The sequence below is a fragment of the Neopsephotus bourkii genome, unplaced genomic scaffold, assembly GCF_033783945.1.
Source record: "Neopsephotus bourkii isolate Nb327-2 ecotype Australia unplaced genomic scaffold, CSIRO-AGI_Nbou_v1 NB_1358, whole genome shotgun sequence".
Lineage (NCBI taxonomy): Eukaryota > Metazoa > Chordata > Aves > Psittaciformes > Psittacidae > Neopsephotus > Neopsephotus bourkii.
Window position 1 is genome coordinate 4,591,713 of NW_026901837.1, and position 22,747 is coordinate 4,614,459.

General features: G+C 38.2%; 2 protein-coding genes across 8 annotated transcripts in view; both read right to left on the reverse strand.

The window, feature by feature from the left end:
* Positions 1 to 8: 8 nt before the first annotated feature.
* Positions 9 to 14,371, reverse strand: TUBE1 (tubulin epsilon 1). Of its 7 annotated transcripts, none has more exons than XM_061366838.1 (12): positions 14,271 to 14,371; positions 14,121 to 14,194; positions 12,910 to 12,962; positions 10,223 to 10,277; positions 9,543 to 9,658; positions 8,397 to 8,518; positions 6,954 to 7,141; positions 5,976 to 6,151; positions 5,184 to 5,324; positions 3,760 to 3,900; positions 2,142 to 2,316; positions 9 to 1,079 (listed from the first exon to the last, which is right to left on the reverse strand). In XM_061366838.1, exons 1-12 carry the CDS (start codon positions 14,293 to 14,295, stop codon positions 921 to 923), a joined length of 1,425 nt encoding a protein of 474 aa, XP_061222822.1. In that variant the 5' UTR covers positions 14,296 to 14,371; the 3' UTR covers positions 9 to 920. The 7 variants fall into 7 exon arrangements, with proteins under 7 accessions (XP_061222822.1, XP_061222821.1, XP_061222825.1 ...); XM_061366837.1 differs by having other exon boundaries at positions 10,223 to 10,280; XM_061366841.1 differs by lacking the exon at positions 12,910 to 12,962 and having other exon boundaries at positions 10,223 to 10,280; positions 14,271 to 14,338.
* Positions 14,372 to 20,475: 6,104 nt separating this feature from the next.
* LAMA4 (laminin subunit alpha 4) overlaps positions 20,476 to 22,747 on the reverse strand; it is a 100,752-nt gene continuing 98,480 nt past the window's right edge. The window contains exons 37-38 of the mRNA XM_061366845.1: positions 22,482 to 22,601; positions 20,476 to 21,047 (exon numbers count right to left, since the gene is read on the reverse strand). Coding sequence (XP_061222829.1) covers positions 20,902 to 21,047; positions 22,482 to 22,601 — 266 coding nt within the window. The 3' untranslated portion in view covers positions 20,476 to 20,901. The remainder of the gene's footprint in view (positions 21,048 to 22,481; positions 22,602 to 22,747) is intronic.

A 22,747-nucleotide genomic window follows, 5' to 3' on the forward strand; every position in this document is an offset into this window, starting at 1 on the left:
CTTTAAAAAAATCATTGTATTGATCCAGTCTGACTTATAATAGTTCACGAGTCTTGATGTCCTAAAACAGCTGGCAAGCAACTGGAAACAGCTGTATATCCTATTTTGTAAAATTTCTTACTGCAGTATAAAAATCTACTTACCCTGGTAGTTATAAATATTAAACCATCTATTTTACTTGCATTATTTTAAGCATATAAACTTCATTCTCCAAACAGTCATTATAACTTCATTATAAGTGCATGTTTCACTCAGAGGTATATCATTATCAAGTGCAACTCAGCATTCATTAATATGAATCATTGATGTTAATTAATACTCCAAGTATAACACTTGAAACAAAAATTGTCGCATTTTCTGATATTGCAAATTTTGCTATCAACTCAGAATGTTCTAATACAGCTAAGTGCAACATGGAAGCAAAAATGTTAAAACTATGAACATAGAGCATTCTGAAATTATGACTATGCTGCAAAGTTTAAGAAGCCAGTTTCATTAGAGACTTGCTTTCACCTTTGAAGAGACGACGCAGGCTTCTCTTCGATGTTGCTTGTTATAAAACAAATCAGCAACACTGCTCCTTCCTTGAAGCAAGACCTGCCTTTAGTTTACTGTAAGATGAAAATCTGAGAAAAGAACATTTTTGGCTGCTGTAACCTCTCCTTCTTCCCTTTACAGCATATGGTATGTCAATTCACAGTTAGGAAGATGGCTCTTACTGATACGTTTACCATAATTAGATGCCTTCAAATCTTTCTTACAGTCTGGGCCTGTCACTTAACGTGATGCCTCTCAGAGCCAAGGAAGCCATTGTTCCAGTCTCACTTTAGAATTACAATAGCTTGACATGCTTCAATTCCATGCTTCAAAGGTTGGATGCTTGGGGGATTTCTTTTTTCTTTAAATCAGTCCTTCCTTCTTCAGACGACTATCTTCAGTCTTGATGGATCTGTTCTAGGCCCACCTTTTGTGGCATCCAGTTCATTGTACTCTTCTATTAGATCAGACAAAGATGATATGGCTTCAGAAAAACAGTTTTGTTCCATCCCATCTACATGCAGATAATGGTGAAGGTGAGCCTATGAGAATAAATAAATAAATAATAATAAAAAATCAGTTTTCTCCTTTTTCTTGGCACCCAATCCTTTTCGCTCAGTAAGTCTAATTTAGCCCACACTGAAGAGGAGTGCAAGCACTGTAGGACATAGATTTAAAGACTCGTTTAAATACTTAGCAACTTCAGTAATAATCCTCTACGAAATCACAGTCAATGTTACTGATTTTTTATATGTCCATCTTTTCATATTGTGTTTTTGGGTTCGCCTGACCAAACTGTGTATTGGTTTTATGTGGCCAGGTTTTAGTAGTGAGGGGGAGTGCAGGGCTGCAGGGGAGGGTGGCTTTTGTGAGAAAATAACCAGGATCTGCCCCCATGTGAGACAGAGATAGATCCAGCTGGCTCCAATATGGATGTGCCACTGACCAAAGCTGAACCCAGCAGCAATGCTGATACTGCCTCTGTGATAATGTATTTAAGGAGGGGTAAAAAATGGTGCACAACAGCTGTGAGAGAGAGCAGTTAGAAAAATGTGAGAAACAGCCCTGCAGACACAAAGATCAGGGAGGAAGGAGCAAGAGTGAAACTGAGGCTGGGAAGAAGGGCATGGAGTGGTGTGAAGATGTTCTCAGTTTTCATTCATTTCTTACTATCCTAGTCTGTTATTAATTGGCAATAAATTAATATTCCCAAAGACAGATCTGTTTTGCCCATGACAAACTGGTGAGTGATCTCCCTATCCTTATCTTGACTCAAGCTTTTCATCCATACTTTCTCCCCCTGTCCTGCTGAAGAGAACAGCTTGGTAGGCACCTGCAGCAAGTCAATCCACCACAAGCTGGTAGGCAGATCCGTGAGATACTGACTCACTGCTGAGGAAAGTAAGTATATAGCCTGGTAGGTACAGATCAATAAGGAGGTTACACTTTTTGAGCAGCAGCCTTTGGAATGATTTCTTGAGAGGTAACAAACAAAAATCTTGGGCTGTCACTTTTAAGCAGCTCCTTGGTGATACTAAGATTTGCTTCAATAAAGCAAGATACTCATGGTTAGTGGCTACAGATGTTATAATGATGAGTTGTACCTTTTTCTTGTACAGCTTCATAAATCTGTCTTTGAGTTCAATGAAAGTTGGTTTTACACAGGTGTTGTTTGCTAAAGCCAGAAGAGAATGGGAATGGCCCACAGGAGGTACTGAACACAAACCAGTTTTCCAGCCCTCTTGATTCCAGGAGACAAAGTGCAGGGAAGGCTTCAACCTGCAATACAAAAATGTAGATAACTAAGGAATGTAAAGAGCACAAACAAGTTTCCTTTGCTAACAGTCTGAAAAGGTTAACACTTAAACTTTCCGAACTAACCAAGCTAGTTGTAACTATCATTTTAAACACAACATTTTAGACTTCAGACTAAAACAGTGTCCGTTTTAAATTTAAATTACAAACACCAATTTTGTTAATTTAACATATCAGGGTTTGAAAAATAAAGTTACAAACATCTATTTCAATAAAAGGGACTGCAAGCAATCTGAGACATACAAGAGGGGGAGATTAATATTGTGTAGGGACAATCAGTCCACATGTAGTTTAGAAATAGGTAAAATGCTTTATATTCTCAGAAATTTTCCCCATGTACCTGTTTGCCTGTAAACTCCATTCTGTATGCAAAGCTTCCCCCTGCCTTTCCTTTTATAACTATGTAGATCAATAGTGTAAAACGTAGAAGCAGAGTGCTAACTACAGTTGTTAACACAAGAATGATTCCTGATGATGAAAGTATCAATGACACAGAGGGGCCTTCTGTTCAGTAAAAGCAAACTTCCACTACGGAACTTACTCTTCAAATATTTTACTTGCAGGAGACCTCTGGAAGGTTGAGCTTTGCTTTCTTTTTCATTTTTGAGAAAGGAAAAGCACAGGGACATCTAGTCAGCTCCCTTTATTTGTAAATCCAAGAACACTGTGACTTATTCTAACTCATTATGTGAATTACAGTTTCTTGCCTTCTGAAAATAAGAAAACTATTTCCGAGTAAACTAATTTTGTATTTGTCCTGGGTTCAGCAGTAGCAGTCATTTTCCTCCTTCGTAGTAGCTGGTGCAGTGCTGTGTTTTTGACTTTCAGCCTGGGACCAGCGCTGATAACACCAATGTTTTCAGTTGCTGCTCAGTAATGTTTAGTCTGACCAAGGACTTTGTGAATCTCACGCTCTGCCAGGGAGGAGGGGAAGCCAGGAGGAAGCAGAGACAGGACACCCGACCCAGACTAGCCAAAGAAGTATTCCATACCACAGCATGTTATGTCCACTATATGAAGAGGGGGAGTTACCCGGAAGGGGTAGATCACTGCATCGGGCTGGGTATCGGTTGGCAGGTGCTGAGCGGTTGTATTCTCTTCCCTTGTTATTTCCCTTATCATTATTATTATTATTGGTGGTAGCAGCAGTGGTTTGTGTTATACCTTAGTTACTGGACTGTTCTTATCTCAACCCATGGGAGTTACATTCTTTCGATTCTCCTCCCCATCCCTCAGGGAGCAGGGGAAGGAAGGTGGGGGAGTGAGCGAGGGCTGCATGGCTGAGTTGGCGACTGGGCTTAAACCATGACAGTATTGAAATTCTTAAAATGAAAATTAAGAATGTTCTGGACAACTGACAGCAGCTTCAAAACCAAACCCATGACTACTTTCTGTGGTATTACAAACCTTTCAATATTCCTGCGAAGGTCTGAAACCTGCACATTTCCTCGAACAAGAAGTGCACAGGCAAGGTAGAGGCTGTGCTTTGGATCTGCTTGAATTAGTTGATGATCTCTGCTGAAAGCATCTGAAAACATCTGGTCCAACCTAGGTGAAAAGAAAACATTTATGTACTCTTACTAAACTGGGTACAAGAGTTCTTCAGAATGCCCTCCCTTCAGGATTTAAAAGTTCATAAAATTCTAGAGATAAAGATACATTTAACCTGGGACCATGAATGACAGGAAAAAGATTCAAACCCTTTTATGCACATACATTGGCAATATAATTTTTAAAAACACACCAGATCCATCTTCCCCACTCTTCTCCCTCATGTTACAAGCCACCATTCAGTCCAAAGTCAGAAAGCCAGAGAAGTGGACAGACTAAGATCTTTATTATGGCAGTTTTTGGTCAATGGTTACAAAGTATTGAAAATATGTAAAGGGACGTAACTATTTCAGGCTCTGGTTATATGAAAATTTTAAGTAGACAATCTCACTGCTTGTGAAGTATCTCACAAGAAACACCAAAGTGCTGCTGATCCTGACAGAACTGCTATACATCATTATTTAAAAGGATCAATGAATTCTACAACTGCATTCATTTTAACTGATATCCAAGTTACTCTTTCCATTTGTTCCATATTCTCTGCATCCACCACCTCTATTTCTTTAAAATGACCCCTGCCAGAACCTTCCTATTAAAAATAACTCCACCTCACCCTAACACATGATTGACTGAGGACCTCCATGTAGCCTGCTACCTTCCCTGCAGCACTGCATTGTCTCCTCAAGAGTATGGTTTCAAGAGACCAAATTGATTGTCACAACCTGTTATCACAGAAAAGGAGTGGTCCTGCCCTCTTCTTCACTTTGCATACTTCCACCACTTACCCCAGCTGCCTGTCACTATTTGGACCTTTTGCTGACTGAATTTAATTCCCTAAACCAAATAAAATCTATTTTAACTGGTTATTTTTCTGTCATGTCAGTGGCATATATAAAATCACAAAATGCGACAAGTGTCAGGTTAGCGTTACAATGAGCTGTTAAATGGCCACACTGCATCTCCAGACTGAAGTAGGGTGCCATTACTTCCCAAGTAGTCTAGTTTAATTGCTTATTTGTCTTCACAGGATTTTGTGAGTCAGGTGCAGACTGCTACTTAGAACCCACATCACAAAGTCTTTTGAGTAATACATTTTCCAACAGAAACACTTCCCAGCAGAGATAACAAAAACAGATTTCAGGTTTACTGGCTCAGCCATTATAAAGAAAAGGGACAAAGGATGTTCCTAAAATTAGCAGGACTGATTTGAAAATGAGGTAGATTTAAAACTTAGAACTTCTAACCTTCCTTAGTTTCACTACAGATTTTTTTTTTCTTACCTTCTAGAAGGTACATTAACATCAGCCAATGTATACAGAGGAGTCAAGCTTGAAACCAAGTAATGAAGTCGAGGAAATGGAACCAAATTCATGCTGATTTCATTAAGATCCATGTTAAGGGAACCTTCAAACCTAGCAGAGCTGAAAAATTAACAGACTGTTATGAAATTATTGAAAACTAAGGGAATTACTTTTAGAATGTGAGCATTCATTACATCTGTGTTTTCAACTGTTCTATACAACAGTTGAACAACACAGCATTCAATAAACTGTTCATGTACTAAGCTTTCACATTTGGCAGTTAGCAGTGCTATGACTTATTTACACTTCTCATGACAGAACAATAAATCATCAAGATTGAGACCTTGTTTCCTGATTGCAGTTTTTAGCACTGTTTTTCAGTGTGTGGCCATAGCTGCCCAACACCAGTTTTAGTAGTGCATTTCACCACGAGTTTCTTGCAGCAATAGCCAGTGTAGGAGCAACAGTGATCTGACAGTATTTATAAAATAATACAACTGGCCTAGAAAGCCAAATTTCCCTAGGCTTTGTTAAGTATTAATGGAAGACAGTATCCTTCTGCATTTAAGCCTTCTTTACTTCAGTTCTAAGACTACCACAGGTAGGGCAAGACCACTGCAATGTGATTACTTTTGAATACTTAAACATTTATTAATTCTTAAAAAGAGAAGACGTATCAAATGGTAAACAACTAGTATTCTTTGAGTTGATTTGCAGCACACATGGCCTCCAGAAATAATACTTTTACAGAGGAATAAGCTATAACTTTACCTTGTTAGGTTCAGCAGCAAGTTGGCGAGAATGTTATTCATTGCATCAAATGGCTTTTCTTGTACAGTTTTTGCAGTCCCTGCGCTTGATGTTACCAAGCTGTTTTGCTTCACAGTTGACCCCAGCTTCCCAGAATTTGCCATCTGATGAATTTTATTAACTATATCAAACAGAGACTTTGAGAGAGAAAAAAGCACACAAGAAGTCTTCAGCATAAAGCTTTCAAATTCAGTACTCCAATTTTTAATTTCAATTAGTTTTAAAGAGAAAGCTAAGACACAGTTCTGTCAGTTCAAAGATTACCATACCTTTGGTATATTTAAGTTCAACTTTTGATCAGTTCCAACTGATTAATGTGTTTCTAAAAGTTTGTTCCTTACATGTCAAACATCTATACAGCTTGACTCAGAAGTTTGAATTTTATTCAACTATTCAAAATCCTCATCTTCTAAAATTCCATTTTAAATTTTCATAATTCTTGTGAAAAATATATTCCCTAAATATATTTTCCTTTCTCTTGCCTATTCCATAAGCAAACGAGTCATTGAAGTTAGATACAAATGAGTCTAGTGGTTTGTGCAGTCAGGTATGCCTATGATGCTTACACCACTAGTCAGTCAAGTCTGTTGGAATTTGGAGTGATGAATCATTTTCCTTGCAGGACTCCACTAATACTATGCAAAAAATTGATTGCTAAAAGATTGTAAGACTCTCAGCCTCTGTAAATAGAGGCTTTTCACTGCTTACCTTGAAATAGACATGAGAAAATTCACTCTATTTTGAAGGTAAAGAGCAATTTTTTAGTGATACAATTGTTAATTTCAAAATCCTGTGAATGAGTTAGGGTTTCAATTACTACTTTAAAAAAAATGAAGTTATTCCTTTTATGACATGGTACTCAATACACAGAAGGAAGAAATACTTTCTACATGCAGTCCAATAAAAAAAGACATTGATAGAAATAGAATATTATCTTACTTCATTCTCTATTGGTAGCACACAGTCTGCATGTTCATTAAGCTCCTTCATAGCCAGAACACTGTTATATGGAGAAGTAATAACGTCATCCTCACCAGAGGGATAAACTGAAGTAACAAATCTATATACTTCTGGGAATTCATCCTCAAGCAACTTTAGCACAAAAGTTCCAAGACCAGATCCTGTCCCTAATTATGAATGAAGACAGAACAAGAGAAGGTAAAAGGTTCCCCATGTTACCTTAAGCCTTCAGTCTTGCGTTGGAAACTTTTACAACTTTTCAGTAATACATATTAATGAGTATTTTCTGAAGCATTTGGCTGACAATGGAGGCTCAAACAAAGGTTTTTCTCAGACAGGAAAGTAATTAAATGGTAAAAGTATTTCCTACAGTATACCAGAAGGATGAAGTATACAATCTCAGATTTCTGCAAACCAGAAGGCCCTATGTAACCAACAGTTTTTCTGACCTAGTATTTTTATTTCTTATTTTAAGATCTTTAATTTGAATTTTTAAATAAAACATTAAAAACCTTGAACTGCCCCAAACAATTCTTTACTTTCCTTTTGGGGTTTCTTTATAAAGTTTTCTCACTCTCCAATCACAACAGAACCACCTCTTTACCCCAGCACACCTTTTTTCCTCAGTAACACATGGCACTGAGTTCAAATCAGAGACCTGAACAGTAGTTTTTCTGTCTTGGACAGCTAACATTCTCAGCAGCAGACAATTTCATCAATGAACAAGAAAGCAAGTTTCTGCAATAACAGAAGATCTGCAGGGTCTCTCAAGGAAATTGCCACAAAAAAAGGTGCTTGCTTCATATTTAAAGCGATTTTCTGTTCTTTTTTCCACATCATAACCAGTTATAATACAGGCTCCCCCCATGTTTCTGGGGCAGAAAGGCTTAGTGGCAATACATTAATGACTAAATTGTCACTATAAGGGATTCCTCCCTTCTGATTTATTAACAAAGTAGCTAGACTGGTTGCAAGAGAGTTTCTTTCCACAGAAAAGTGAAGTTTTTCTAATATTAAACAACATTAGAAGACTCTTTCAAAGTGTTTTAGAAAACTCCCACCATTAAAAACATCTTCGTTACAACAATGTCAGTGTTCCAAGGCTACTGTCCCTTCCTCTGATCAGTAATACCTCAGTATTTCCTTGTTTGGTACCTGTCTTGATCCACTCATTTCCTTGTGTTTAAAATTTTAGTTGTATTTTTTGTTCTGTATAGCACTTACCTTAGCTCATGATTTGGGCTCCTCAGTGCTCTAACAAACCAAGTAATAATGACATGTCTACTTAATTGGACAGTGCTAATTTTTTTCTTCTGCATGCTGAATGACAGACTACTATACTCATCTGTTCAAGATCCAGGTTTTTCTTTTTCCATCTGTGGCTGGTGTAATTACATTAATGATAAAAAAAAAATTACTTACCACCTCCCATTGAATGAATTATAAAAAAACACTGCAGGCATTCACAGTGTTCTGCAGCTTTCCTCAGCTTTTCCACAATGTTTTCCCGATACTGACAGCCATAAAGCTTATGACCTACAGCCCTGAGGACATAAAAAGTACTTTAAAAGAAAAATAAATCCATCAATAAATCTTTCAATTTTTAATTTTAACTCCTCCTAGTTGTCATTTTAGAGTTCAGAGTCCAGAGCTGGGCGCAACACTTGATTTCTGCAAGTTGCTAAACTGGGGCTAAATCATGTAAATACAGAAGTCAGGATATGGGTTTAATTTTGAGGATGCAAGCAGCAGTAAATTCACAGCTTTGGAGTCTGCAGTATTATTTTGTACTGTTAAGAAAATAAACTCACACATTGGATGATGAAATTATAATATGAAACCAAAGTTATACACAACTTAACAATAAGGATATCCCTATGTAATGTGTATAGTGACGTCTCTTTGAGCACTGAGTTGCTACCAGCAATAAAATCCCTTCCTTAACAGCTCCTTTTCAGCACACTTGCCTGTGAGGTGGTGAAGTGACAGGATGCTTTATTCTCTGTATTGCACTCTCTCTTGGTACATTTGCTGATGATTTGCTTTCCAGTCTGTAGTGCACTGAGTGTTATTAGAGGCACATCAAGGTCTCAGTGAAAATTTGGAATTCATTATCTTAATCAATCTTTTCTTGAATTTCTCTTTTTGGTCATGTAATTTATATGCACAAAGCCAGACTCTGTGGTGCTTAGAAATCAGAAGCGTATTTGTTCATATATCTCATTTCCATACTAGTTGTACAGTGTCAAACTAGATTATGGTTTCAACTAAGTAATGAAAGCAGCTGAATACCAAAGAAACAAAAATTAAAAGCACGTTCTCTTGAAAAAGAAAATCAAAAAAAAGAAGAAAAAAACCCAGAAAATAGATAAAATGATCTATCAACATAATTATCCTTCTGTAAAAGGGTTTTCAAAGCCCTCCTCCAGGCAACAGTGACTCCAAAGTTTACTGGTAATATGCTACAGCTCCCCAGGTGCAGAACAAACCAAAAAGCTACTGTTATCCTTTCCCTTTTCAAATGCCATCTAATTAGTTGCTAAGAAATGCTTCTGAAAAGGTTCTCACCAGTTGTTTCCTGACCCAGAAACATCTGTGATAAGCTGTTTGCTGTCAAACACGTCCCTCAATGGTCCCTGCAGAATTTCATTTACCACGCCCTCCTCCATGTCAATCAACAGTGCCTTTGAGAAAAGGAAGAATTAAAATTGACAGTAAGCAAACCACCCTTGAAATAATCACACAAAGAAACATAAAATTATTTACAATATAAAAGGCATGTTGTTTTTAGTCTGCTTAAGAGAAACATTTTTTTTAGTTGTTAACTAGAAGACAAGCTAGATTCACCCTGGCTGACTTGCCAGAAGTCGTTCAAGAGGACAACGTTTTGGGTAATTGTTAAAATTTCATAACACTTTGCCCCAATAGTTAGAAATTAAAAAAAGTAAAGCATTTTTCTGTTTCAGGTTTTCTTGCTTCTCAGACACTTACAGTGGCTCAGAGAAACCCACTCCTTAGAAAAGGAAAATAAAAACTTTGCTGGTAATATCTACAATCATTTTATTGAAATTATGATTTACTCATGAAGACTAGCAGAAAACTTCATTACTCCACTGTACCACAAAAGATATTATCCTAAATGTTACTCTTCAAAGTAGTATTAAAAACCATATGCAATTATGAAAATTCCTACATAGCTGGAAGCAAATACGCAGTGTAAAAAGAGTGACTTTTATAGATTGCCTTACTCGTGCTTTTAAAGAGCAGATTTTTCCTTTGTAAATATCGGGACCATCACCACCACTTCTGGAAGAAAAATAATGCCAAACAAAACACCAAGCTTAGAATCATAATAGGAAATAAGCCAATATGTATATTAGAATAAAATTTTCTCCTTAATCTTTTGTGTTCAGAAGACTGTCACAATGTAAACAAAAACACCCCCAAAATGATGCCAAGAAAGACCTCTTAATTCCTTAAAGCAGTGCAATGACAGGATATGATCTCTATGAGAAATATCCTAAGCAGTACTTCAGGAAGCTGAAAATATCAGCATGGAAAATTTACCCTCAGATTCAGCCTCTGCTCTGTGGCAATTCTACAGGCATTGCCAAAACTTGAAAGGATTATTTTTCCTCTTGCATGTAATATGTATACCTGCATCATCTAATGGAACACAGCATACCAAGTAGCACCACTGGCTTTTCAATGGGGGTAGTGCAGCAGTGCACTATTTACTGCTCAGGCTGTGAAGGCTGCGTAACTGCACTAGCAGGGAACTGTGTTTGACTGACTTTGCCATTAAGATTTACCAGTTCAGAAATCATGCTGGGTTGACACAGCTTAATTTTCCTTTTTTTCCAGGATGAGTTGTAGTGAGCCAGCCCAGGGGACTATGCATTGTGTACAATCACATTTTTTCCACAAAGAATGGTAGTGCTTATGCACTCAAAGGATGAGGTACTTCCGTCTGGCCAAACTATATTTAACACAGGGGCAAAAAGGCCGGGATACTAGAAAATGGATCTAATTTCCCCCTCATTTATTTACCATACCTGGTGGCTGATCAAGCCAAAATTTAAAGTATTCTTCATTTCTTCTTTGTTTCATGTATTCTACATTCAACCACAATAATATTCCAAAATCATAAGTTAAAATTCACAACAAAGCCAAATGTTCTGACCATGCTCAGTCCCATCAGAACTAAAGAGTATGGGGATGCACTGGGTTCCTCAAGGATCTTCCACCTTCTCACTCAAAGAAGCAATCCAGGTATCTCTCATTAGCTGAGCAGCTCACAACAGTTCCAGTACACATGATTCAATTAGCCTACACTATTCCCCACGAGTCCACTAGCACCAGTAAATCCAGCCAAGGAAATTCTCAGGCTCTAACGAAATTCAAAGAAAAAAACCAAAACCAAAACCAAACAGCCCAATTCAGCACTGCTTTCTCTTATTATCATCTTTGTGGTCTAGCCCATACTTTCAGTCATTCTGAATCAGTTTTATTCACCTGCTGAAAGTAATCCCTGTGCTCTCTAGAATTCCTTAAGCTCAAGACTTTATATATATTTCTGCATATAAAACCATACACATACATAAACATATTTCTAATGTTACACAGGTTAATAGTAACCATAACAGAAAAAAGTCTGCCTGGTTCTACCAGAGTTTTGCTCATAGCTGCTTCTGACAGGATAACCTGCCTGGATTAATTATTTTAAACAGTGGTATGACCATAGCATAGAAAACTGAAGTTTGCCAATTTTACAACATAGGATTTTATGCTCACAATAGCCTGGGAGGTGAATTACTTCTTTCTGATAAAGAGAATACTAAACCCACAACAATAACAAAAGGAAAAAGCCTCAGAGACTGAGTAAGAGAGTTTGAAATGACTCTGTAATTAAATTATGGTTCAAGGCTACAGTTAAAAGCGGAATTGCTTCAACAGGAAAATGAATAGACTCTTGGAAATGACGAGATTTGAATAATCATTCTTCTTTTTCACAAGTAGGCGAATCTTCCTTAAAACTCCTATGCTATTCAATGATACAAGTTTTTCCATTTTACAGACAGAGAACAGATGATTCTATTGCATCCAACCTTTCAACTGTAAACTTGGTGGTTTCATCTGGCACATACAACAGATGTTGTTTACAACCAAATTTTCATGGGGTTAAAAAAAAAAAAATCCTCTAGGAAATGCCCACAAGGAATGGCAACTATAAACTCCAATGCACCTGCATGTTCTTTCAGAGGTAAAATTTGATACAAAACAGTAAGTATTACAATGCCACGTTAGTTACACTTGCATGTTGTACTGCAACTTTGCTACATGATAGAAGAAAACAGAGGCTGGTCAAATGTGTTTTAATTAATTAAAATGAAACAACAATATCCAAATGCACAACTGTTTCATTCTTGCAAACTGCATGGATTTTTGTAACTGGTCAGATGAGAGATGACTGAATGCTCTTACAGTACATATTGGTTAACCTTAAAAAAAAACCAAACATCACAGCCACCACTCTTTGTGTAACAAACTAGTCAGATAAAAGAGATCTGAAAAATGACATGACCTTTTATGACTGCCTTACATACAATTCCTCCTGTAGCTCTTCAAGAAATTATGCTAAATAGGTATTCAGAGGGCTTGCAGTGTGATCTTGATTTGCAATGGCAAAAGCTATCACATTCTGACTGTCCACTTTTGGGACAGCAAGAAAGGAAGACAAACCCTTTCAACACCTTTCTGAAGTAAATATAGTTAAAATGGAAAGGTAAAGATAGTGTTTTGAGGAGAGTACAAAAAAGTTAAATCCTCTTCTAGAACAAAATATGACTTGAAACAAAACTATAGCTTATGTTAAAAGAAGATACTAGAATTGTTGATTTTCTGTATTAAAACTGTGAGCTGCTTGATGACTTACCTTGTATCTACATTCCTAAAGAAACTGCTTAATGCTTCATCATAAATTCCTTTCTAAAAGGAAACAACACAACAGAAGACAATGCATCAGAAATTCTCAGCATTTTTTCACAGAATAACTTAATTTGGAAGGGAACTCTGAATGTCACCTGCAAAACCTCCCCACTCAAAACAGACTAAACATCTAGATTGAATTCAACAAGCACTAGTCAGCTCTAAAAAGATCACTTCATTGAAGCATGAGCTTGATATTAAAACTCTCAAGAAGATGTAACTAGGAAATTAAGATTAACTAGGATATTTTTCAGCACAAGATAAAACAACTACTCTTCCTTAATTTCAAAAATTTAGAATTCTACTGACAATCCCGATGCAATTAATTTGCATAGCTGCTGTTTAGAGGACTCAGTTCATCATGGGCTCCATGTCCAGGATGCCACCACTGTCCATCAAGTCCTGTGGAAAGGAAAGCATATCACACTATATCAGTGATTCCTAAACTCCCTGCTAAGTGGTGGTATGGAAATTACTTACCCCACCATAAAACTAAACAGACCTGGCAAGTTTAAGAACTATCATTTTACAGACTGGTTACCATACTTCTAAAGACATGATGAAGCAGAATTTGGAAGTGACTGTTCCCTACAACAGTAAAATCAAGATAGTCTGCCTATGCATATGATCTTCATCCACTGCTTTTTGCAGCTGCTTCAACGGAAGGTATTGAAAAAGACTGCTCACTGTTACCAGCTAAAACATAGTGTTTACCAGGAAGTAGTATATTTATAGTCATAGCAGGAAGAGTGCATTTGTGTTTGGGGTACTCACAACAATCCCGGGCCATCCTTATGATGCTATTGTGGTCAGCACAACTGTACAGCAAGTCACTGCACAGATTACATTAACATAGAAAAAAAACCAAAATTGGGCTTTGGTGAGCTGCTTTTTTGCTTTACTGCCAAGTGGCAAAAGACTTCCATTAAACAACCCTCTGTTTTCACTAACTGCTTCAAATCTGGTAACGTCTGCCTGCAGAGAAACGTCATAGGCTTTTCAAGGTGGTAAGGCTAGAGAAGCTGATCTGAATTAAGAAGTAATTAGTTAAAAGGCTTAAGAACCCGCAGGAAGCAGGGAAGACAGCTCAACCCCGCCAACAGAACCGCTCCCCTCAGCCCAGCGTCGGCCGGAAACGCGGGGCAGCGACGCCGTTACCTTGTTGACGTTGGCGTGCTCCCTCAGCGCCAGGTCCCAGAAGCGGCAACCCACCTGGTTCCCGCACTGGCCCACTGCAAAGGGGAAAGACGAGTGTCAGGTAAGGGCTGGGGAAGGAGATAATGGGCTCTGGGTGCCGTGATCCCTTACCCTGCACCACCACCGATTGGGTCATGGTGGGAGAGGCTGCCTCTGTCTGTTCGTTTCGAACTCGGCGCCCGGAAGTTACGCCCCCTTCATGGCCGCGGCGGAGGGCGGGTTTTTCCAGCTGCGCGGTCTCTTCCGTGTTCCCCGCTTTCGTTCTGCGGTGGAGCGTCCCATCTGCTGGTTTAGCCTACCTGTCGCGAATGGAACATTCCATTAGGGAGTCAGGGAGTGCATGGGCTCACCTGGGGCTGCTAGTCCGAGGGAGCGGCGTTTGGGTGTTGATCCTGATGGTCACGACTGCTTCTGTAAGATGCAGTTTGGTGTGTGTACTGAGCGAAGCTGAGGGTGTAGTAATGTGTCTGTGGTCTGTGGTACCAGGTGAGGTACTCAGGAACTCAGTGTATCCTAGAGAGGGAGTCTTTTTACTGTCGTCAATGTAACAGCCAAATACAGGAGACACAGCAAAGACCTATAATGAAGTCTTTCCCTGGGATAGTAGAAATACTGACATGCAATACAGTTCATTGCTTTTTGTGGCTAAGAATGTGTGATAAGGTAGGTTTTATTTTCCCCAAATATGTTATTCTGAGCAATGGTGTGAAACGTGCCAAGTGACATGAAAATGCATATTAAAAACGTAAGGAAAAAATGGTCATGTGGCAATGCAGTAATGATGTACCTTCCCACCAAGCTTGCAAATTACGTTTTTCTTTAAGCTCAATTTTGTATTTCTTGTGCAAATAATTTTCCACAGTGCAATTAGAAAGTGCTTTTTGCCTGTGTGTTGAACATAGCAACTTTGTGACTAAAAATGAGTGACAAGAAGTGTAGAGATGCTGTTGTCTTAGCATGGTAAAACTATCCACAACATAGCTGCAAAATCATAGAATCGTTTAGGTTGGAAAAGACCTTTAAGATCCTGAAGTCCAACTGCTAACCTAGCACTGCCAATTTCACTACTAAACCAGTAAAGACCATGTGATGCACGAAGCAGTGGCTTGCAGAAAGCTCTTGCACAGATGGCATTTCTGCTTCCTGTGGGAGAACAAGAGTACCTCCATGCAATCCACTTCATTAGGCTTTTATGGCTAAAACTATCCAACAAAATATGCCTTTTTCAAATACATTATTTCTAGTGCTGGTGTGCAAACAAAATTTGCTGAATGAAATTCTTAACAGATACCTGAAGTTCAGTGTATCTTAATCCTTTATTTGCTCTGGAGAAGCCATGGCACTTACTCCTAGTCATGACCAAGGATCCTTTAGAGATCGGTTGAAGTCCCCAGGAAAATAAAGTTGTAACAATGACTATTAAAAAAAAACAACAAACTTTTGTGGACAGCTTAAGTATGTATTGCAGCAAATACAATATTGTACAGTATAATTATGTATTATAAGAAATTCAAATCAAGAGTACTTTTTTAAAAACTCCGTTGGAAGAGAAGGATCTATCTACTGGAAATCTGTATTGTTCCTAAGAAAAAATAATGAGTGACTCAAGCTTACTTAAGCTTCATGTCTGAAGCTGCAAAAGACCAATGGCTTCAGTATTAGCAGCAGGTGGAAAGTTCAGCATGAATAGAGTTATACTACCTCAGACACTTCCTTTATAAACTAATCACTAGTATAAAACTACATGAATATTAATCAGGAAAGCATGTAGTAAACAGACTAGATGTAACATGTAGCATAATTTTGTTCTCTGTGTTTACCTGGACTGGTCTAAACCTGTGGGCTATGATCTCTTCTAGCTGTGAGATGTGAAACTTTTCTATACTCCTTGCTTATTGTCACATCCTTTAAGTCTTGCCTTTACTTGCCTTTTTAGCCTTACTTAGGCTAAAAGTGGTACGTCATTACTTGTAAGCACTCTAAAGCTTAATTTAAAAGCTACAGAAATCTCAATATTACTGCGTCTGACTTGCTTTTTTCTTGTGTAGTTAGCTATACTTTCTGCTTGTTCTTTCACTTAGCTGTAGTTTTTCTGCTCTGTGTCCCATTAAGATTCAGCTTAATGGGATTTGCTCCATTGAACATGAGATTGCAGCAGGGAACTCAGTGCTTTGACTTTCAGTGTGCTATTAATAGGTCTGTGATGGCAAATGTAAAGTGATTATTCTCACTGAGCTTGGAAACACTATGAATCAGAGATGCAATTGAGATTCATATTCATGTGGGAATAACAATATTTTTAGCTTCCAAAGGAGGTGGATGTGTAATAACCAGTTTGGGCTGATGCATGTGCTCAGAGGTTTAATGAAATGGGCAGATCAACTATGTGAAACAAATAATCACACACTGACTTTCTGTTTCATTGTAGATGAAGCTCTACTTCATCTGTCATAGTACAAATGCATGTTTTTAGTTAGGTCCCCTCAGAGACTTTTTGCCTATGTTAATCATTTAAGCTGTAGTCATATGCTAACGTGTGTTTCTTAGCCTTACTTTCTCAGTAGCTTTTTTGATGTTGATGCATACAGTAATAGCATTCCACAGCTTTGGAACATGAATTATAGGAATAACTAAGTTATTGAAAGGAAGTAAGTTGACACTGACCATTGTGAATGTGTGAATAACCCTTAAATCCCAACCATAACAAGCCATTACAAGTTAAATAGATATTCTATACTTTCAGCAGCTCTTTAATGACAGTTATTTGACTATTTAGACCACATGCTGCTGTAGGAAGAATACACTGAAATTTGAACTAATGAGATTCCTTGATTTGTATCAGGGTTTAGTTAATTTATAGAATGGTTAGGTTTGGAAAGGACCTTTATATCATCTAGTTCCAAACCCATTGCTGTGGGCAGGGATGCCTCCCATTCGACCATGACACCCAAGGCTCTGTGCAACCTCATCTTGAACACTGGCAGGGGTGGAACATTTACCGCTTCTTTAGGCAACCTATTCCAGTGTCTCACCACCCTCACAGTAAAGAACTTCTTCCTTGTATCTAACCTGAGCTTCCCCTGTTTAAGCTTAAACCCATTACCCCTGTCCTGTTGCTGCAGTCCCTCATGAAGAGTTCCTTATGAAGGTGGTTTTTCTTGTTTGTGTTTTGGTTGGGTTTTGTTTTGTTTTGGTTTTGGCTTAGGATGATTGCTTTTGCGGAATTACTATGAGGCCTGTGACCCTTCATCTTATATTTTCCTTTTAAGGCTGTTGTCCATACTCTTGGTCCATGAGGAGAAGGAAAGGTTGATAACCTTTAATATAGGACATCTCTACAGATCTTCAGAAACAAGAGGTAGAGAGGCCAGAGATCCTAATTAGATGCTCTATTTTGAAGCAGTTTGCTGAGTATTTAAACTGGAAACTGAATTCTTTCTTATATAGCCATGCAAATGTCAAATTTCAGACTATTCTGTGATACAGTAGTGTAGCTGTAGCCCTGATTTAGATAATGGCTATTGCAACATTTGCTAAAACCTTAAAGGTAGCAGAGAAAAGTTATAATTTTCTTAGGGTCAGTGCTCAGGTTTTTTGTAGGCTTTCTGCAGAATTGAAATAGACTGTCCATTTGCATTTTTCAATATGAATATTACTGACAGCATACCTCAGAACTAGAAGGTTTTTCCCACATTTGTGTCGATGAGGGGTTTGTACTTTGGAGCTATAATTTTTAAGCTAGATACAGAATACAAATTGAATTCTGGAAAGATTTCTGCTTAGGCAGTTGCCTTCTCTTAAACACCAGGGGCTTTGAAATGAATGCAGAGGTGTGTGTAATGTAATGTCGCATACAGACATTTTTTAGTGCATATGGAATGGTAATTTCAAGGTCTGTGTGGATGTTGGGGGAAGGAAAATTTGCTTTATTCTCTGCTGTCTCCTGGGTCTGCAAGTATGCTCTGGTTTCTGATATTTTTCTTTGGAAATCCTCTTCTGCAGAGGGAAACCCTGCATCTCTAAGGCCTAGAAAGGAAGTGATCTCCTCCACAAATACTGCTGTGGTTGATTAGCTAGTGATATAGTAAAGAGAAGTGAATTGAATGGTAGCAGTTTACGAATTTTTGTGTGGTTTTTATGCACATACTATTTTACTGTATATTTAGTTTTCCTTGTGTAAAATATGCAAAGGACTGATTAATCGGAAGAGTAATTCTTAAATGCAAATCCACTGAACAAAACCAAATCTCATTGCAGCAAATATGGCTAAGAAAAACACTGTTTATTCACAGAGCTTGGATGTGGGTATCAGAAAATATGCTTTAGTTTGAAGTAGGTGTAAGACAGAAAAGCGTTCAGAGTGTGTGTGTGCCAGTTAACATACAGTGCTTCACTTAATACCAGCATTCACTAAACTGTGATGCTCTTAAGGGGCACAAGCATATGCTATTCCTGGCAGTTTCTGCTTAGCAGCTGCAGGCAACCTTAAAAGGAATTTCAGTAATGCTTGTAATAAACCTGTCTAAGCAGGGAATCTACTGTTCTTTTCTTTCTGAGACTGAGAACTGAGTAAGCTTAGCCCAGGTTGTGGTGTCATGAGATTGGCTGGGCCAATCTAACAACTCACCACCACTGGCAGGAGAGAGACTTCCTTTTTTACCCCTGTTCCCAGCTGTGCAGCCCTGATGCCATGCGTGGCCTCTGGTACGCACTGAGAACCCAGCTCACTGATCTGAGGACATTCCCCCTCCACCCCAATAATAAAAAAATTCCCAAACCAAAAGCCCCAAATGTTTCCTGTTCAGAGTCTGGGCAGTAGCTGCGAGTAGGAAAGAGCTGAGCAGGCATAATGGTTTTGGTATCTGAGACAAATATGTCATTTGAAGGCAACTGGATTTGGGGAACCCATGATGTGCTTGGTTCAGAGACACTGCAGAGGGATGCTCTTACTGCTTTCTTCTGAAGTGTGAACAGTGGGCTATAGAGTGACAAAAAGAGGGGCCTTTATACCACTACTAGAAGTAGGGGACCTCCCTACAGGGTTGGGAAGGGAATCAGGCCTGGGAGCTTATTGCCTGAGAGTTGCAGAGAGCAGAATGGAGATGTGTCCAGGAAAAGGCAGTTAGAACAGACATGGGGCTGAAAGCATGGGCAGACATTAAAAAGCTGATGGAAGAAAAGGCAGTGGCTACTGGAGCCACACTATCTTCTCTTGTCCACTTACCACCCAGCACTGGACTCTAGAGACAAGTGGAAAGGTAGTGACAGGGTCCGAGCTGCTGAGAGGTTCCTGTGCCAGCTTGCAGTTCTTTGTCTGGAGTAAGCCAAGACCATTTCAGTCTGTCAAAACCCTTTTCCTACTGAGAGAGTAGTAGGGACGCTACTGATTAGCGTAGACAGATGTGTTTTACTCTGGTGATTCCTCCAGCTGCCCATAGATTCAAGATCTTTGGATTCCAGTTGTCACTTTTGTATTTTCCAGGTGAGCTCCTATTAATTTTTAGTCTCTAGGATGTTGTCCTTTATTTTTATCTTTTATACTTTACTGCTTTGCCACTAGTCATGCTGTGAGTTGGTTCCAACAATAATTTGCCCAGCAATCATAAACTTTCTGTCAACAGTAGTTTATTTTTTAAAGAAATGAAACCTAAATGGCTTTGATGTAGGTTATCACTGAAGAGACTAAGTTTTGCAAGTAACGTTTGTCTATTTGATGTTCAAGCCTACTGTGAGGTAAAGCCTAGTATTAACTTCTGTTTACCTTTTATGGTTTTAACATGGCTTAGAGTTGCAGCCCTGTGCCTTCTGTTTACCTCTTCCCGTTTCACCCCCAGTTTTTCTGCAGCAGCATATATTCTGGGATACAATCCATAGAAATATGTTCCTAGTTTGAGGATTACTGCTGTAAACTGAAGCCCTACTTGTGTTACATTAGTTTAAATGAGATCACAATGAGATTGTAGATTTTTAATGCTGTGCTAATATGTAAATGCATTAAAAAATTTAGAGGAAAAACTTGACATTTTGAATTTTGTCTCTCCCTTCCTGTGTAAGGCAAGTATTGCTCTAAAATTACCTAGGTAAATAATCAGTTATATAAAGTGTCTGTCTTAAGACATACACTCGATCTTCACATTGTGCTAGAATGTATCCATGAAGTCTAAAAGCAGAATGAAATTTTATTTTCATTGTTTGTAAGGTTACATAGCTGGTATGCTGTCTGCCTCCCATTGTAGTTGAGGAATATATAAATGAGTTGAATGGAAAATTATAAAAAAAGAAATAAATCTTTGAACACAGTTATTTGTGATGTTAAGTCTATTATCTAGCTTTATTCTTTAATGTGCATTAGCAGATCTTTTTCTGCAAAACAAAAGGTGACCTAAGGCATAGAATGAAATAATGTAGAGAATCTATCTTGAAAATAACATATTTAATATAATTTTAATTTCTTTTATAATTCCACATTTTCATGTAACAGACTGGCCACACATACACTATAAGAAATGGTAAAGCTCACTCTTGTGGTATAGTAAGAGAAGTGCAGAAGCAACAGCCCTTTATTCAGTGATTTTTGTTTGCACATAAACATTAGAAGTGACCCTTAAACATACTGATTTCTGTAGATGGATTCTTGATATTTTCATTCTTCTCTTGATGAACATAGTTTCTTTTTTTTTTTTTTTTTCCTATTTTCCTTTCTGTGGTCTAAGAAACTTTACAGGATTGATGCAGTGCACCGTCAGGCTGCTGGACAGGTATTGATGCTTACAGCACCACTAACCAAAGCTGCTTTACTGAAACTCACTGGTTTTTCATCAATCATGAAGTTACGAATACAGCCAATGAAGGAATTGCGTGTAGTCAGGCTGGGTGTTAGCAGAGACTCTGGAAAAAGAAGATTAACGAAAAAAATTAGAGCTCGTGACGACAAAAATAATCAGTTTGGTGTCAGAATCTTTCCAATTTACTACTAACTGCAGCTCTGCTGAATCTTCTGTGGGTCTTTTAAAATGTCTGGCCTACGGCTTGTGTCCTAAAAGGCCATTAGGATAAGTATGGGGAGTTACATTTATGTAAAACTCCTCATACTACATAGTAGAGGCCCAAGCTTGCATTTTTTGACATCTGCATCTTCTTTTAAGTAAAAGAGTAGATGAATCCTAGCCGCATAGTAATTTCTTTTACCATTACCTATATTGTCATCTGTGTCTGATTTGCTAGTTTGCAATTAGTTTACTATATTGCCATGGTATTAATTAGTATTATAACTTTTTTGTTGTCATGAAGTTCTTTAAGATTCTTCTGTGCCAGGGTGATAATAGCATTATAGAGCCAATGTATGGCATTGCTTTAATATTCTGTAATTAATGTAGAAATAGAAGGCTGTATTACGATGCAGCACAGCATTTGTAATTACCACTTTATAATACCTCTCTGGGAAGAGTTCTGTCCTAAAAAAAAATCCAGTTTGGATTTAAAATGTGAACAGGCATCTGCACATAGATTCTATTATCCCCTTTAGGCTCATTTTTCCTCCTGGTAGTGTGGGTTGGATGAGAACATCGCACACTCAAGTCACTAATCCAGGATAGGCAATATAATAAATTTTGTAGTTAGAGCTCTTCATGATTGACATGCAAGGCACAGAGAAATAATGCTGCATATTTTCAATGAGAAATGTACAGATAACTTAAAAATTGTGTCACGTAGTGTTGATTACAGTTTGTATATGAACCCCAACAGAGTAGCTCTGTTGAATAAGGGAAGTAAATGTAGTAATCTTGGCCCACGCTACACAGATGGTCTGTGAGTCACAAATTCAAATTAGCAGACATCTGTGCAATAGAAATCACTAGTCAGAAAAAGAAATTTCATGTTTTGTCTTGTGTTCAAAGATGCCATTGCTTGAAGAAAAGGAAATAAGTCTACCAGCAAAACACCCTTGAGACTCCGGTTACTGTGACAGTGAATTTCCAATCTCATAAATAAATAAATCACTTCTTAAAAATACCAGTAAGCCCATATAGGAAAGTAAAACAGAAAAATCCTACTTTTTTCTATCTGGCTGGCTTCTCTACAGAGTCCCTGCTTGACTCTCCAACAGCTGTGAGTGTTTTAATTTCAATGAAAGGGCACTGTTTTTCATTTGAGAACTTGAGGCAGAATGTGTCTGATCAGGTCTGGAGCCTTTGAATTTTACCAGGTTGTTCACATGAAATATGTTGTGTTCTTTTTTGAAATGAAAACAAAGTCTCTATGCTTTCTCTGGAAACTGCTGAAATTTGAGAACAACATACCAGAAAGCTGCCAAAAACTTACCTGGTACACCTCCAATGAACACGGGCTCCCTGTGGTCAATTGCCTTTGGATTTAGTGGCCCTACTACATGGTTGACTTCAGAGTCTACATCCAGCTGCACCACATTAGCATCTCTAATAACTGAAAGGAGAAGGATCAGGGATCAAGATGGTTGCAAGAAATAGTATGTGAGTTCTCTGTGACAAACAGGAGTTTGATCTGAGTAGTCCGATTTAGTGTTTGCTAAACTGGGTGTGAGCCATCATGACAACATGGGCAGATTCTGG

Excerpts from the sequence above, each read along its gene's own strand:
- TUBE1 (XM_061366837.1), bottom strand. The coding sequence starts at position 14,295 with ATGACCCAATCGGTGGTGGTGCAGG. Across the intron at positions 10,281-12,909 it reads TTTAGGAATGTAGATACAAG|AAGTGGTGGTGATGGTCCCG; the intron begins GTAAGTCATCAA and ends TTTTTCTTCCAG. Across the intron at positions 1,080-2,141 it reads TGAAGCTGTACAAGAAAAAG|GCTCACCTTCACCATTATCT; the intron begins GTACAACTCATC and ends TTATTCTCATAG.